This window comes from Oncorhynchus clarkii, chromosome 5 (genome assembly GCF_045791955.1).
Source record: "Oncorhynchus clarkii lewisi isolate Uvic-CL-2024 chromosome 5, UVic_Ocla_1.0, whole genome shotgun sequence".
Classification (NCBI taxonomy): Eukaryota; Metazoa; Chordata; class Actinopteri; order Salmoniformes; family Salmonidae; genus Oncorhynchus; species Oncorhynchus clarkii.
Genome location: NC_092151.1, coordinates 21,064,044 through 21,081,247, shown reverse-complemented (window position 1 = coordinate 21,081,247; position 17,204 = coordinate 21,064,044). Strand labels below are relative to the sequence as shown.

Here is a 17,204-nt window from a genome sequence, read left to right as displayed (position 1 = left end):
GTTCAAGTTAGATGGGTTCAGCTGGTGTACAGAAATCTTTAGGTCATAGTACAGCTTCTCAATTGGATTGAGGTCTGGGGTTTGACTAGGCCATTCCAAGACATTTAAATGTTTCCCCTTAAACCATTTGAGTGTTGCTTTAGCAAAATGCTTAGGATCATTGTCCTGCTGGAAGGTGAACCTCTGTCCCAGTCTCAAATCTCTGGAAGACTGAAACAGGTTTCCCTCAAGAATTTCCCTGCATTTAGCGCCATCCATCGTCCCTTAAATTCTGACCAGTTTCCCAGTCCCTGCCAATGAAAAACATCCCCGCAGAATGATGCTGCCACCACCATGCTTCACTGTGGGGATGGTGTTCTCGGGGTGATGTGAGGTGTTGGGTTTCTGCCAGACATAGCGTTTTCCTTGATGACCAAAAAGCTACATTTTAGTCTCATCTGACCAGAGTACCTTCTTCCATATGTTTGGGGAATCTCCCACATGCCTTTTGGCGAACACCAAACGTGTTTGCTTATTTTTTTCTTTAAGCAATGGCTTTTTTCTGGACACTCTTCCGTAAAGCCCAGCTCTGTGGAGTGTACGGCTTAAAGTGGTCCTATGGCCAGATACTCCAATCTCCACTGTGGAGCTTTGCAGCTCCTTCTGGGTTATCTTTGGTCTCTTTGCTGCCTCTCTGATTAATGCCCTCCTTGCCTGGTCCAATTTTTTTAATAATGGATTTAATAGTGCTCCGTTGGATGTTCATAGTTTTGGATATGTTTTTATAACTCAAACCTGATCTGTGCTTCTCCACAACTTCTGTGACTTCTGAAGGTGATTGGTTGCACCAGATCATTTTTAGGCGCTTCATAGCAAAGGGGGTGAATACATATGCACGCACCACTTTTCCGTTTTAAAATGATTTATTTTTGAAACAAGTTTTTTTTTTCATTTCACTTCACCAAATATGTTTTTTACACCAAAACTATTTTGTGTATGTCCATGACATGAAATCCAAATAAAAATACATTTAAATTACATGTTGTAACACAACAAAATAGGGAAAACACCAAGGGGGATGAAGACTTTTGCAAGACACTGTAGGGGCGCCCTCTGGTGTCCCTGAGTGGAGGTGGGCGCCCCTCTTCAGGGGTCGGGCCCCCCTCCCTGGGTCAGCCTCTCTGACTCCTCCCGCCATATCCCTGGGGAAGGGAGCTGGCTGTCCCCAGGGGTCAGCCCACCCAGTCTCTGGAGCAAGAGTCTCTGAGTCAGAGCATTTTATTATTATTTATTTTTGTACATTTATTTAACTAGGCAATGACAGCCTAGGAACAGTGACCTTATTTTCAATGACAGCCTAGGAACAGTGACCTTATTTTTAAAGACAGCCTAGGAACAGTGGGTTAACTGCCTTGCTCAGAGGCAGAACATATTTTTACATTGTCAGCTCGGGGACTTGATCTTGCAACCTTTCGGTTACTAGTCCAACGCTCTACCCACTAGGCTACATTAACATCCCCTGTAAATGCACACTGGACAGGTGTGAACGAGTGTTAAAATGGCCTGTAATCACCTGTAAATGCACACTGAACAGGTGTAACAGGGGGAATATACACGGCTGTGACTATAACCAAAGATAATTATCTTGGGAGGAAATATGGTCGGCATTTGGTTGTGAGGTATTCTAGGTCGGGTGAACAAAAGGACTTGAGTTCCTTTATGTTATCACAATCACACCATGTGTAGTTAATCATGAAACATACACCCCCACCCTTCTTCTTCCCGGCTATATGTAATAACACACAAAGTATGATCAGCACTCATACTCTGAGATGCTTTGTGGATACGGCCCAGGTACATCAGATGCGGTCTGAATGTGGTGCTGTGGAGTTTGTGAGATGCTGGAGGAACAGAAACAGGAGTCATGGGAATCAAACAAACCACACAGAGGCTGGTTTAAAAGTAAAGAGCCTGTATATTGTTCTGCAAAATACAAATACCTTTTCATTTCATTGCCTGTGCGGGAAAATACATGTTTATTTACGTTAGCTCCCTTCCTTCCGGTAAGAAACATTGTCTTCAAGTGGCGACAAAGGCCTGCTTCTGCTGCCTGGAGCCTTGTAGCGTCCAAACATTCACCTCAGAAAGACGTCCTGGTGTCTGACCCCTAATCTCTGAGTGCACTACCCACTGTCATGTGGTTAGTAGTGTTATAAAGTTCACATAAACACAATTCAACATGGCACCCACATAAATAAATCATCCAGGGACCTTCACTCAGATACCATATTACATTATTGAGGCGAAAAGTCTTTATTCTGTTGATAAAACTGATACAAAACATGATATGATTGAAGTGGATATTGCATGGAGCAGATCTATATTGATGTAATCAAATTATACCAACATTCTCAGAATCCCATTCAAACTATGATAATGGGTGTAGTAAATCTGAGGTACAGGTAAATTGCATATTTTTACATTACAGACCATTTTGATGATGAAGAAAAATAAAATAGAATGAAAACAATACTGTAGCTCTGATGAGCTAGGTGAATAGGATAGCCTCAGGCTGTTGGTTAGTCTATAACCTATTGTGGGGCTCTGCCCTCTTGTAGTCTACTGATATCATCAATCACTATTGTATTGTATTGCAACCTGGCAACATAGAACAAAATTGACTTTCAAAGTCAGAAGTTGTGCTTCTAGGTGGGTTTCCTACATCTTCTCAGTAATAATTTCTGACATCATATAAAACTGTCTGTAGGGAGGAGAGGCAGTCGTCCAGCTTCTGCTCTGTCTATACACGCTGACTCTACAGTCTTAAATCTCCCAGACCCAGATTAGGCCTATTCCTGAACTAACACACACTTCCAATGGAGATTCTACATTGAGAATACTTTTTAATCAAGGAGTGACTTCATCTGGGTTTTGAAGCAACCCTTCCTAAAGAATGTGCTATTAGGCTAACATCAGTGGCAGGTTGAGAAGCTTTAACTAAACATTTTCCCAAACGTTTGAGATCGATAGAAAATATGTGCACCTGCACATAGCTACATAATAACCCACAATATTAAGACAAAAACAAGGTTTTATCTATATTTTAACAATGTTCACATTATTTTAAGTACATTTTCAAGAACTATAGCCATCCTCAATTTCACAGACGTGGGTTAAATATTGGGTTAATTATTTGATAGAACTAGGTAGACATATACACTACCGGTCCAAAGCTTTGGAACACCTACTCATTCAAGGGTTTTTCTTTATTTTTACTATTTTCTACATTGTAGAATAATAGTGAATACATCAAAACTATGAAATAGCATATATGGAATCATGTAGTAACTAAAAAAAAACTAAACTAAACTAAAAACAAATTTAAATATATTTTAGATTTTATATTCTTCAAAGTAGCCACCCTTTGCCTTGATGACAGCTTTTCACACGCTTGGCATTCTCTCAACCAGTTTCACCTGGAATGCTTTTCCAACAGTCTTGAAGGAGTTCCCACATATGCTGAGCATTTGTTACCTGCTTTTCCTTCACTATGAGGTCTGACTCATCCCAAACCATCTCAATTTGGTTGAGGTTGGGGGATTGTGGAGGCCAGGTCATCTGATACAGCACTCCATCACTCTCCTTCTTGGTCAAAAAGCCCTTACACAGCCTGGAGGTGTGTTGGGTCATTGTCCTGTTGAAAAACAAATAATAGTCCCACTAAGCAAATCAGATGGGATGGCGTATCGCTGCAGAATGCTGTGGTAGCCATGCTGATTAAGTGTGCCTTGAATTCCAAATAAATCACAGACAGTGTCACCAGCAAAGCACCCCCACACCATCACACCTCCTCCATGCTGGTGGGAAATACACATGCGGAGATCGTCTGTTCACCCACACTGCATCTCACAAAGACATGGCGGTTGGAACCAAACATCTTCAATTTGAACTCCAGACCAAAGGACAAATTTCCACCGGTCTAATGTCCGTTGCTTGTATTTCTTGGCCCAAGCAAGTCTCTTCTTATTTTTGGTGTCCTTTAGTAGCGTTTTCTTTGCAGCAATTCGACCATGAAGGTCTGATTCACACAGTCTCCTCTGAACAGTTGGTGTTGAGATGTGTCTGTTACTTGACCTCTGTGAAGCATTTATATGGGCTGCAGAGTCTGGTAACTCTAATGAACTTGTCCTCTGCAGCAAAGGTAACTCTGGGTCTTCCTTTCCTGTGGCGGTCCTTATGAGAGTCAGTTTCATCATAGCGCTTGGTGGTTTTTGCGACTGCACTTGAAGAAACTTTCAAAGTTATTGAAATGTTCCTTATTGACTGACCTTCATGTCTTAAAGTAATGATGGACTGCCATTTGTCTTTGCTTATTTGAGCTGTTCTTGCCATAATATGGACTTGGTTGTTTACCAAATAGGGCTATCTTCTGTATACCCCCCTACCTTGTCACACCACAAATGATTGGCTCAAACACATTAAGAAGGAAATTCCACAAATTAACTTTTACCAAGGCACATCTGTTAACTGAAATGCATTCCAGGTGACTACCTCATGAAGCTGGTTGAGAGAATGCCAAGAGTGTGCAAAGCTGTCATCAAGGCAACGAACGGGTGGCTATTTGAAGAATCTCAAATATAAAATCGATTTTGATTTGTTTAACACTTTTTTGGTTACTACATGATTCCATATGTGTTATTTCATACTGTTGATTTTCAAAATATTTTCAAAATACTATAAAGAGAAACCACTTGTTTGTGCAGCAAAGCTTTGACTTCCCATTTTATAATAATATGGCTTTGGGAGTTCTGTTTTAACTCACACCTCCTCCCTGTAGCTTTGTCTATCTGGCTGGTAAAACTCTCTCTTTCTCTCCATCTGAATGAGTAGCACTGTAGTGTATATGACTCAGATAGTATTTGTTAGCATATGGCTCTTAAAAAGTATTCTGACTGAGTTGAACTACAATTCCTAGGCACCTTCATTTCAAGTGAGACATTGTAGTTGTCCAGGGTTCCAGCTGTATAATTAGAATATTAGAATGACTTCTTGATCGATCAATCACTATTATTCTATAGTTCCAGCTTTGTGCAACCTGTTGCATAATGGCTTTCACCCTCTCCTTCTTCCCTCTCCCCCTATCGTTGTCCTATTTCTGTCTCCTTCTATCGTTCTCTTCCTTTCTCCATCAGTCTTTCCCTCCCTTCTCTGTCTATCTATCCCTTTCATTTTCTCTCTCTGTCTGCCAAATCCTCCCTTGTTCTTCATTTATATATACACATAAATATGTTGAACCGGCAACATGAATGGGTTGTAGTGAACACTCACTCTGTCTGCTAGTCAGCCAGCTGCAGATTGGGACATCAGAGCCTAGGTAGCGAGCGAGCACGCACACGCACACGCACACACACACACACACACACACACACACACACACACACACACACACACACACACACCCTGATGTGTCCACTCACAGTGCCTGTCCTTGTGTCTCCTAGTATATTAGTGACTCACCAGTATCTTATCCATACAGAGTGCCAGACTTCTTCAACCTGTGTTAGTTAGTTTACATATAGTGTACATATTAATTTACTGATTCCCTCTCTCTCCCACAAATACACAACACAGGCAACAGACCTCCCACACTGACTCCCCCACACCATATCCACCCTCACTCCTGTATAATATCACTGGTTGTCTCAAATTACTCCCTATTTCCCCATAGTTAGTGCACTACGTGGGCAATAGGGTTCCATTTCAGACCCAGTCTGTCACTGTTATATTCCCTCCACACTCCTGTATATAATGCCCCTGTTATAGTGGAACACTCTCACTCTGCACAAGAAGAATATAGGGCAAATCTGAAATCGCACCCTATTCCCTATAAAGTGCACTACTTTTGGCAAGAGCACTATGTAGGGAAAAGGGTGCCATTTTGGACACAAGCTTAATAATAGTCATAATAACACTAAACGTAACTCTACACAAGCCCCTCCCCCTCTGTGAATAAGAGGCATGCCTTATCATGTAGCCCAGCATTTTGATAGGCGCATTCGTTTGAGGGACGGGCTGTGGCGCTCCTGATTAGACATCGGGTGTAGCAGGAAGTTGTCATTTCCGCGGTGATCCTCGCGATCACTGCCATCGTATGAGCTGCCACAGCTGGATAGGCTGTCGCCAGGAGACAGCCCTGCCTCCGCCGGGCCCTGATTTGTTGGGTAGCCATGGGACACACCCCCCATCCCTCCGTTGACAAATCCGATGCCTCGATCTCTGGGCGGGGAGGTGGGCTCTGACTTGATGTAGAGGTTCTGATGGACATTCTGGAGGTTAAGGTTGGAGTTCTGACAAATGTTTCTGACAGAGGAGAGGAGAGATAGTGATTACAAAAGAGGAGAAGGAAACAGACAGACAGACAGACACGCACACACACACACACAATTACCCCATGTGTCCCAGTGCTGAGTGCTGTATATTCTGTAGCGGTTGTTGCTGCCAGCCTGTTACTGATCCCAGGTGGAGAGATCCTGATCTGTTACCAAACCCTGACAGGTCACCCAGAGAGTACTCTACAGAGGAAGGAATAGAGAGGGGGGAGACAACAAAAGTTACACATCTTGGGCAAATCTGAAATGAATTCTTCCTATTCGCTATAAGAGTGTTACTTTTGGTCAGAGATGGAGCTGAGGTCACTGTCCAGAAGAGATTAGATTAGATGAGTTTATTAGTCACATGCAAAGGGTTGCAGAGGTAATTGCAGGGTACAGTGAAACTCTAATGTCCCTGAGGGAATGTCCATAGGAGGAGCAGCAAGGGAGGAAGTGAGAAGTGAATGAAACAATAATACAAATAATAACACATATTTACAGAAGACGGAGTGGTAGAAGACGGAGTGGTAGAAGACGGAGTGGTAGAAGACGGAGTGGTAGAAGACGGAGTGGTAGAAGACGGAGTGGTGGAAGACGGAGTGGTGGAAGACGGAGTGGTAGAAGACGGAGTGGTAGAAGACGGAGTGGTAGAAGACGGAGTGGTAGAAGACGGAGTGGTAGAAGACGGAGTGGTGGAAGACGGAGTGGTAGAAGACGGAGTGGTAGAAGACGGAGTGGTAGAAGACGGAAAGGTAGAAGACGGAGAGGTAGAAGACGGAGTGGTAGAAGACGGAGTGGTAGAAGACGGAGTGGTAGAAGACGGAGTGGTAGAAGACAGAGTCGTAGAAGGCGGAGTGGTAGAAGACGGAGTGGTAGAAGACGGAGTGGTAGAAGACGGAGTCGTAGAAGACGGAGTCGTAGAAGACGGAGTGGTAGAAGACGGAGTGGTGGAAGACGGAGTGGTAGAAGACGGAGTGGTAGAAGACGGAGTGGTAGAAGACGGAGTGGTAGAAGACGGAGTGGTGGAAGACGGAGTGGTAGAAGACGGAGTGGTAGAAGACGGAGTGGTAGAAGACGGAGTGGTGGAAGACGGAGTGGTAGAAGACGGAGTGGTAGAAGACGGAGTGGTGGAAGACGGAGTGGTAGAAGACGGAGTGGTAGAAGACGGAGTGGTAGAAGACGGAAAGGTAGAAGACGGAGAGGTAGAAGACGGAGTGGTAGAAGACGGAGTGGTAGAAGACGGAGTGGTAGAAGACGGAGTGGTAGAAGACAGAGTCGTAGAAGGCGGAGTGGTAGAAGACGGAGTGGTAGAAGACGGAGTGGTAGAAGACGGAGTCGTAGAAGACGGAGTCGTAGAAGACGGAGTGGTAGAAGACGGAGTGGTAGAAGACGGAGTGGTAGAAGACGGAGTGGTAGAAGACGGAGTGGTAGAAGACAGAGTGGTAGAAGACGGAGTGGTAGAAGACGGAAAGGTAGAAGACGGAGAGGTAGAAGACGGAGTGGTAGAAGACGGAGTGGTAGAAGACGGAGTGGTAGAAGACGGAGTCGTAGAAGACGAAGTGGTAGAAGACGGAGTGGTAGAAGACGGAGAGGTAGAAGACGGAGTGGTAGAAGACGGAGTCGTAGAAGACGGAGTGGTAGAAGACGGAGAGGTAGAAGACGGAGTGGTAGAAGACGGAGTGCCTACCTGTGTCATATGAGGTGGAGAGGGCAGAGGGGTACCCAACCATACCCTGCCCGGGCAGAGTAGGTGTTGCTATGGAGACCGCGGGGGTAGCCAATGTCTGGGCAGACTGGGAGTTGTTTATTCTCTGGTTCTGAAACAACAAAATAATAAACTAACATTAGTACACTTGTGGCTAGAAGGATTTGGGTCTATGGTCATTCTAGACATAAACAGATATTCAGCATAGCAACTCCACGTTGTCCATCTGTGTGATGTCACACTACTTACCAGCATCATGTCAAAATCCTCACACTGGCAGCATGAAAAACAATACAACTCATATTAGAGTACGGAGGGGGTTGGAGTCAGAGGAACTGTGTAGGAGTCAGAGGAACTGTGTAGGAGTCAGAGGAACTGTGTAAGAGTCAGAATAACTGTGTAAGAGTCAGAGGAACTGTGTAGGAGTCAGAGGAACTGTGTAGGAGTCAGAGGAACTGTGTAGGAGTCAGAGGAACTGTGTAGGAGTCCGAGGAACTGTGTAGGAGTCAGAGGAACTGTGTAGGAGTCAGAGGAACTGTGTAAGAGTCAGAGGAACTGTGTAGGAGTCAGAAGAACTATGTAGGAGTCAGAGGGACTATGTAGGAGTCAGAGGAACTGTGTAGGAGTCAGAGGAACTGTGTAGGAGTCAGAGGGACTGTGTAGGAGTCAGAGGAACTGTGTAGGAGTCAGAGGAACTGTGTAGGAGTCAGAGGAACTGTGTAGGAGTCAGAGGGACTGTGTAAGAGTCAGGAAGGTTCTAACTGTCTCAGGGGAGATGGAGAAAGAGGAGCTAGACAGAGATGGGGGGAGGAGCTAGACAGAGATGGAGGGAGGAGATAGACAGAGATGGAGAAAGAGGAGATAGACAGAAATTGAGGGAGGAGATCACTCACGATGGAGGGCATGTTGTTCTTGTTGCCAGGGGGTAGCAGCGTGCGGAGGTCCGGCTTGCGGTTGCCAATCAGGGTCATGGAGTTCATTGGGGGCGAAGTCTTGGCCTGAATCATTGGGGGTGAAGTGTTGGCCATGCCTCCTGGAGATAACAGCCCCGGTGAGGTACGGTGGTTACCATAGTTACCACTACCTAGGAGACGGATAGACAGGAGAATACTGGATGTTTTTCTTGTTTAACCTGGGAGGACAAATTGAAACTGTAATCATAATAGCCTAATATAATATACAGTACCAGTCAAAAGTTTTAGAACACCTACTCATTCAAGGGTTTTTCTTTATTTTTACTATTTTCTACATTCTAGAATAATAGTGAAGACATCACAACTATGAAATAACACATATGGAATCATGTAGTAACCAAATCAAAATATATTTTATATTTGAGATTCTTTAATAACCATATGTGTTATTTCATAGTTTTGATGTCTTCACTATTATTCTAGAATGTAGAAAATAGTAAAAATAAAGAAAAACCCTTGAATGAGTAGGTGTTCTAAAACGTTTGACTGGTACTGTACATTATCAATGCATCAGACATTAGAAAAGACAGCATATAAAGTAAATAGCATAGTTAACTCACCAGCGTTGGAGACGGTGTTAGACAGCTCTGAACCCATCATCCCTCCTGTGTTTCCAGCACTGGGGGGTTGGTGTGTGTGTTGGGGTCCAGGCGACATGCTGTTCCTCTGCAGGCCAGAGTGTGTTTGGCAAAGAGGCAGAAGACTGTGGTTATACAAGGATCCCCCCACCCCGGGGTGAGAGTATAGTAGTCCACTGTTGTTTTGGCCCTGGATGGAGCCAACCATGTCGTAGTTAGGCGGGGGGAGAGCCTGCTGGACAGAGACAGACACCAGGGTTAGCAAGGCAAATGGAGTAGTGGAACAGGCATGAGTGGATACACACACAGATCCAGTTGTACTTACACAGAGTCTCTGTCTGCTGATCAGGAGGTCAATGTCTTCATTGATTTTGCGGTATTTGTCCTCTGACTCGGGGCTCTGACCAGCAGAGTCGTCTGCCTCGATGTCGGGACTGTCACAACCATTTAGACCCTTCTTACGCAGAGTCTGAGAGAGAGAGACAGACACAGAGAGAGACAGAGAGAGAGAGAGACACAGAGAGAGAGACACAGAGAGAGACACAGAGAGAGAGACAGACACAGAGAGAGAGAGAGACAGACACAGAGAGAGAGACAGACACAGAGAGAGACAGGGAGAGAGAGACAGACACAGAGAGAGAGACAGACACAGAGAGAGAGAGACAGACACAGAGAGAGAGAGAGACAGACACACAGGGAGGGAGATAGACACACAGAGAGATAGACAGACACACAGAGAGAGAGAGACAGACAGAGAGAGAGAGAGACAGACACATAGAGAGACAGACACAGAGAGAGAGACAGACACAGAGAGAGAGACAGACACAGAGAGAGAGAGACAGACACACAGGGAGGGAGATAGACACACAGAGAGATAGACAGACACACACAGAGAGAGAGACAGACACAGAGAGAGACAGGGAGAGAGAGACAGACACAGAGAGAGAGACAGACACAGAGAGAGAGAGACACAGAGAGAGAGACAGACACACAGGGAGGGAGATAGACACACAGAGAGATAGACAGACACACAGAGAGAGAGAGACAGACAGAGAGAGAGAGAGACAGACACAGAGAGAGAGACAGACACAGAGAGAGAGACAGACACAGAGAGAGAGACAGACACAGAGAGAGAGAGACAGACACACAGGGAGGGAGATAGACACACAGAGAGATAGACAGACACACAGAGAGAGAGACAGACACACAGAGAGAGAGAGACAGACACAGAGAGAGAGAGACAGACACAGAGAGAGAGAGACAGACACAGAGAGAGAGAGACAGACACAGAGAGAGAGACAGGCAGAGAGAGAGAGAGACAGACACACAGGGAGAGAGACAGACACACAGGGAGAGAGATAGACAGAGAGAGAGAGACAGACACACAGAGAGAGAGACAGACACAGAGAGAGAGAGACAGGCACAGCGAGAGAGACAGAGAGAGAGAGAGAGAGAGAGAGAGAGAGAGAGAGACAGACACACAGAGAGCATAGTCAGTGAATAAAGCACAACAGTTATTCTAAAGGCCTCATGGGCATGGCAGACCACTGAAAAGCTGCAGTCTTCTTTTCAACCACCAAGTGCCGCTATTTGGAGAAGAAAAAACATCCTCAAAAGACCACCTGGCAGATAGATACTCTAATTGAACACCAGTATGAGAGGGGAGAGGGTAGACAAAGTGACAGAGAAAGAATGTATTGTAAATAGAGAGAGAGAGGGTGGTAGACATAGATTTAGAGAGATGAGAGCAGAAAAGAGGGGGGAGTGAGAGAGGGGGTGTAGAATGGAGAGGAGAGTAGGCCTCTAATCACTGCTGATATTGTCCATAGAGCTGTGATGCTTTCCCCTAGTGTGTGTGTGCACGCATCTTCAGACGATGTATATGTAATGTATGCAGTTTGGCTCAACTCTGTCCTGTCTCAGCACTTTACCGCCTATCACTAGACCACTACAGCTCTCACACACACACACACACACACACACACACACACACACACACACACACACACACACACACACACACACACACACACACACACACACACACACACACACACACAGCTATGCCACTCATCCCAGCCATGCCCACCTGTCACTGGCCGACACAGCGAGGGGGGAGTGGCCGAGCCCAGGTTTAGAAGCCCTGTGTCTGAAGGATGTCCATAGAAGGCTATTTTTTTTACCTCTCTGGCACCCAGAGCACCCCTAGTTTCCAGTCCTCACCCACCATCCCTCTCACCCCCACTACCCCTTCTCTCTCTCGCCCACTCCCTCCCCTCCACACCTCTATCTCCACCCCACAACCTCCATGTCCATTGCTGACAAAACACATATCAGCAACACAACAACAAAATGACAGTAGACATGAAAGGAAGACCGTGAAGAACTCTTACACTTTATTTCAGAACACATGACTCTCCATACCCTGGTTCTACACAGCTCAACAAAGAGCCCTGGCCTACACAGCCCTAGAGCCCTGGCCTACACAGCTATACACAGAGCCCTGGCCTACACAGCCCTAGAGCCCTGGCCTACACAGCTCTACACAGAGCCCTGGCCTACACAGCCCTAGAGCCCTGGCATACACAGCTCTACACAGAGCCCTGGCCTACAGAGCCCTGGCCTACACAGCCCTAAACAGAGCCCTGGCGTACACAGAGCCTTGGTCTACACTGCCCTAAACAGAGCCCTGGCCTACACAGCCCTAGACAGAGCCCTGGCCTACACAGCCCTACACAGAGCCCTGGCCTACACCGCCCTAGAGCCCTGGCCTTCACAGCTCTACACAGAGCCCTGGCCTACACAGTTCTACACAGAGCCCTGGCCTACACAGCCCTAGAGCCCTGGCTCTACACAGATCTACACAGCTCTACACAGACCTGGCCTACACAGCCCTAGAGCCCTGGCCTACACAGCTCTACACGGAGCCCTGGCCTACACAGCCCTAGAGCCCTGGCCTACACAGCTCTACACAGAGCCCTGGCCTACACAGCCCTAAACAGAGCCCTGACCTACACAGCCCTACACAGAGCCCTGGCGTACACAGCCCTACACAGAGCCCTGGCCTACACAGCCCTAGAGCCCTGGCTCTACACAGATCTACACAGCTCTACACAGAGCCCTGGCCTACACAGCCCTAGAGCCCTGGCCTACACAGCTCTACACGGAGCCCTGGCCTACACAGCCCTAGAGCCCTGGCCTACACAGCTCTACACAGAGCCCTGGCCTACACAGCCCTAAACAGAGCCCTGACCTACACAGCCCTACACAGAGCCCTGGCGTACACAGCCCTACACAGAGCCCTGGCCTACACAGCCCTACACGGAGCCCTGGCCGACACAGTCCTAAACAGAGCCCTGGCCTACACAGCTCTTCACATAGCCCTGGCCTACACAGCCCTAAACAGAGCCCTGGCCTACACAGCCCTAAACAGAGCCCTGGCCTACACAGCTCTTCACATAGCCCTGGCCTACACAGCCCTAAACAGAGCCCTGGCCTACACAGCCCTAAACAGAGCCCTGGCCTACACAGCCCTAAACAGAGCCCTGGCTTACACAGCCCTTCACAGAGGTGTGTGTGTTGTGAGAGGTGTGTTGGTGTGTGTGTGTGTGTGTGTGTGTGTGTGTGTGGTGAGAGGTGAAGACAGCAACTGGTTGAGTGGGCAGCTGACTGAAGGTGCTCAGAGGAGAACACAACTGATAGAAAGAGGGAGAGAGAAAGAGAGAGAAAAGGAAAGAGAGAGGGGAGTGAATGAGAGAGAGGAGAGGGAAGGAATGAGAAAGAGACAGAAATAATGAGAGAGAAAGATGGAGAGAAAGAATTAGATAGAGACAAAGGAAGGCACAAAATAAGAGAGGATATGTCACGAGAGAAAGGAAGACAAAATAAGAGAGAAAGCACTGAATCCCCATATCTCCATTCCAAGCCACCCTCAACTGTCTACAATCGCTCTCTCATTTTTCTCTTCTACTCCTTGTTGTTCTTCCTCCCCTATGGGTGGTCTGGTCTCCTAACCAATTCCACATCAATTAGAGAGTGTGTATGTGTGGGTTGACTTTACAAGAGCACAGAGTGCGAGGCACCTCTCCATATGCCAAGGAACATGACATGCACCTCTTACATCTCACCTCTCCTGTCCTAACAGGCGTACATTTCGACTACACACGCACACACACACACACACACACACACACACACACACACACACACACACACACACACACACACACACACACACACACACACACACACACACACACACACACACACACACACACACACACACACACACACACACAGTATGTAGTCATGTGGCGAAAAATAATGAAATCAATTCCAGTGGTGATGCATGGTCATAAACTACATGGACAAAAGTATGTGAACACCCTTTCAAATGAGTGGATTCAGCTATTTCAGCCTCACCTGTTGCTGACAGGTGTATAAAATTGAGCACACAGCCATGCAATCTTCATAGGCAAACACTGGCAGTAGGATGGCCCATACTGAGGAGCTCAGTGACTTTCAACATGGCACCGTTATAGGATGCCACCTTTCTAACAAGTCAGTTCATCAAATTTCTGCCCTGCTAAAGCTGCCCTGGTCAACTCTAAGGGCTGTTATTGTGAAGTGGAAACAGCTTAGCCACGAAGTGGTAGGCCTCACAAGCTCACAGAACGGTACCACGTGCTGAAACAAGTAGCGCATAAAATTTGTCTGTCCTTGGTTGCAACACTCACTACTGAGTTCAAAACGGCCTATATAAGCAAAGTCATTACAATAACTGTTCGTGGGGAGCTTCATGAAATGAGTTTCCATGGCAGAGCAGCCGCACACAAGCCTAACATCACCATGCGCAATGCCAACGTTGGCTGGAGTGGTGTAAAGCTCGCCGCCATTGGACTCTGGAGCAGTGGAAATGCGTTCTCTGGAGTGATGAATCACGCTTCACAATCTTGCAGGCCGACGGACAAATCTGGGTTTGGCGGATGCCAGGAGAATGCTACCTGCCCCAATGCATAGTGCCAACTGTAAAGGTTGGTGAAAGAGGAATAATGGTCTGGGGCTGTTTTTCATGGTTCGGGCCCCTTAGTTCCAGTGAAGGGAAATCTTAACACTACAGCATACAATGACATTCTAGACAATTCTGTTTGTATTTGTATTTATTAAGGATCTCCATTAGCTCCCGGGGTCCAGCAACATTAAGCCAGGTATATACATTTAAAAATATAACACAACATTACATTTCAAAACCCTTTACCCAATACATTTAGTGTGTTCCCTCAACCCACTACTCCACTATCATGTACTTACAACACAACTGTTCTTCCAACTTTGTGGCAACAGTTTGGGGAAGGCCCTTTCCTGTTTCAGCATGACAATGCCATTATGCACAAAGCGAGGTCCATACAGAAATGGTTTGTCGAGATTGGTGCGAAGTACAGAGAGATCCTTGATGAAAACCTGCTCCAGAGCGCTCAGGACCTCAGACTGGGACAAAGGTCCACCTTCCAACAGGACAACCACTGCACACAGCTAGGACAATGCAGGTGTGGCTTTGGGACAAACCTCTGAATGTCCTTGAGTGGCCCAACCAGAGCCCGGACATCTCTGGAGACCTGAAAATAGTTGTGCAGCGACGCTCCCCATCCAACAAGATGGAGCTGGAGAGGATCTGAAGAGAAGAATGGGAGAAACTTTCCAAATCCAGGTGTGCCAAGCTTGTAGCGTCATACCCAAGAAGACTTGAGGTTGTAATCGCTGTCAAAGGTGCTTCAAAAAAGTACTAAGTAAAGGGTTTGAATACTTACAGTTGAAGTCGGAAGTTTACATACACTTAGGTTGGCGTCATTAAAACTCGTTTTTTCAACCACTCCACAAATGTCTTGTTAACAAACTATAGATTTAGCAAGTCGGTTAGGACATCTACTTTGTGCATGACACAAGTCATTTTTCCAACAATTGTTTACAGACAGATTATTTCACTTATAATTCACTGTATCACAATTCCAGTGGGTCAGAAGTTTACATACACTAAGATGACTGCCTTTAAACAGCTTGGAAATGTAATTCCTCATGTCATGTCTTTAGAAGCTTCTGATAGGCTAATTGACATCATTTGAGTCAATTGGAGGTGTACCTGTGGATGTATTTCAAGGCCTACTTTCAAACTCAGTGCCTCTTTGCTTGACATCATGGGAAAATCCAAAGAAATCAGCCAAGACCTCAGAAAATTAATTGTAGACCTCCACAAGTCTGGTTCATCCTTGGGAGCAACTTCCAAACGCCTGAAGGTACCACGTTCATCTGTACAAACAATAGTACGCAAGTATAAACACCATGGGACCACACAGCCATCATACTGCTCAGGAAGGAGACCCGTTCTGTCTCCTAGAGATGAACGTACTTTGGTGCGAAAAGTGCAACTCAATCGCAAAACAACAGCAAAGGACCTTGTGCAGATGCAGGAGGAAACAGGTACAAAAGTATCTATATCCACAGTAAAACGAGTCCAATATCGACATAACCTGAAAGTCCGCTCAGCAAGGAAGAGGCCACTGCTCCAAAACCGCCATTATAAAATGCCAGACTACGGTTTGCAACTGCACATGGGGACAAAGATCAGACTTTTTGGAGAAATGTCCTCTGGTCTGATGAAACAAAATAGAACTGTTTGGCCATAATGACCATCGTTATGTTTGGAGGAAAAAGGGGGAGGCTTGCAAGCTGACAAACACCATCCCAACCGTGAAGCACAGGGGTGGCAGCATCATGTTGTGGGGGTGCTTTCCTGCAGGAGGGACTGGTGCACTTCACAAACTAAATGGCATCATGAGGAAGGAAAATTATGTGGATATATTGAAGCAACATCTCAAGACATCAGTCAGGAAGTTAAAGCTTGGTCGCAAATGGGTCTTCCCATTTGACCCCAAGCATACTTCCAAATTTGTGGCAAAATGGCTTAAGGACAACAAAGTCAAGGTATTGGAGTGGCCATCACAAAGCCCTGACATCAATCTTATAGAAAATTGTGGGCAGAACTGAAAAAGCATGTGCGAGCAAGGAGGCCTACAAATCTGACTCAGTTACACCAGCTCTGTCAGGAGGAATGGGCCAAAATTCACCCAACTTATTGTGGGAAGCTTGTGGAAGGCTACCTGAAATGTTTGACCCAAGTTAAACAATTTAAAGGCAATGCTACCAAATACTAATTGTGTGTATGTAAACTTTTGACCCACTGGGAATGTGATGAAAGAAATAAAAGCTGAAATAAATCATTCGCTCTACTATTATTCTGACATTTCACATTTTTGAAATAAAGTTGTGATCCTAACTGACCTAAGACAGGAAATGTTTACTTGGAATAAATGTGAGTAATTGTGAAAAACTGAGTTTAAATGTATTTGGCTAAGATATATGTAAATATGTTACATTATTTATATGTTTTTTAATACATTTGCCTACATTTCTAAAAACCTGTTTTTGCTTTGTCATTATGGGGTATTGTGTGTTGATTGAGGAGGGAAAAAAACAGTGTAATCCATTTTAGAACAAGGCTGTAACGTAACAAAATGTGGAAAATGTGTCGCGGGGTCTGAAC

General features: G+C 45.8%; 1 protein-coding gene across 6 annotated transcripts in view; it reads right to left on the bottom strand.

Annotated features, from left to right (window-relative positions):
* Positions 1–1,934: 1,934 nt before the first annotated feature.
* Positions 1,935–17,204, bottom strand: part of LOC139408514 (myocyte-specific enhancer factor 2C-like) — a 33,311-nt gene continuing 18,041 nt past the window's right edge. For 2 of the 6 annotated variants that reach the window (XM_071152492.1, XM_071152491.1), the window contains exons 4-8: positions 9,590–10,076; positions 8,949–9,139; positions 8,038–8,167; positions 6,428–6,551; positions 1,935–6,339 (exon numbers count right to left, since the gene is read on the bottom strand). In XM_071152492.1, the coding sequence (XP_071008593.1) occupies positions 6,006–6,339; positions 6,428–6,551; positions 8,038–8,167; positions 8,949–9,139; positions 9,590–10,076 (1,266 nt within the window). In that variant the 3' untranslated portion in view covers positions 1,935–6,005. Of the gene's footprint in view, positions 6,340–6,427; positions 6,552–8,037; positions 8,168–8,304; positions 8,329–8,948; positions 9,140–9,589; positions 10,077–17,204 lie in introns of all 6 variants that reach the window. The other 4 variants (XM_071152494.1, XM_071152493.1, XM_071152496.1 and 1 more) reach the window with 4 other exon arrangements.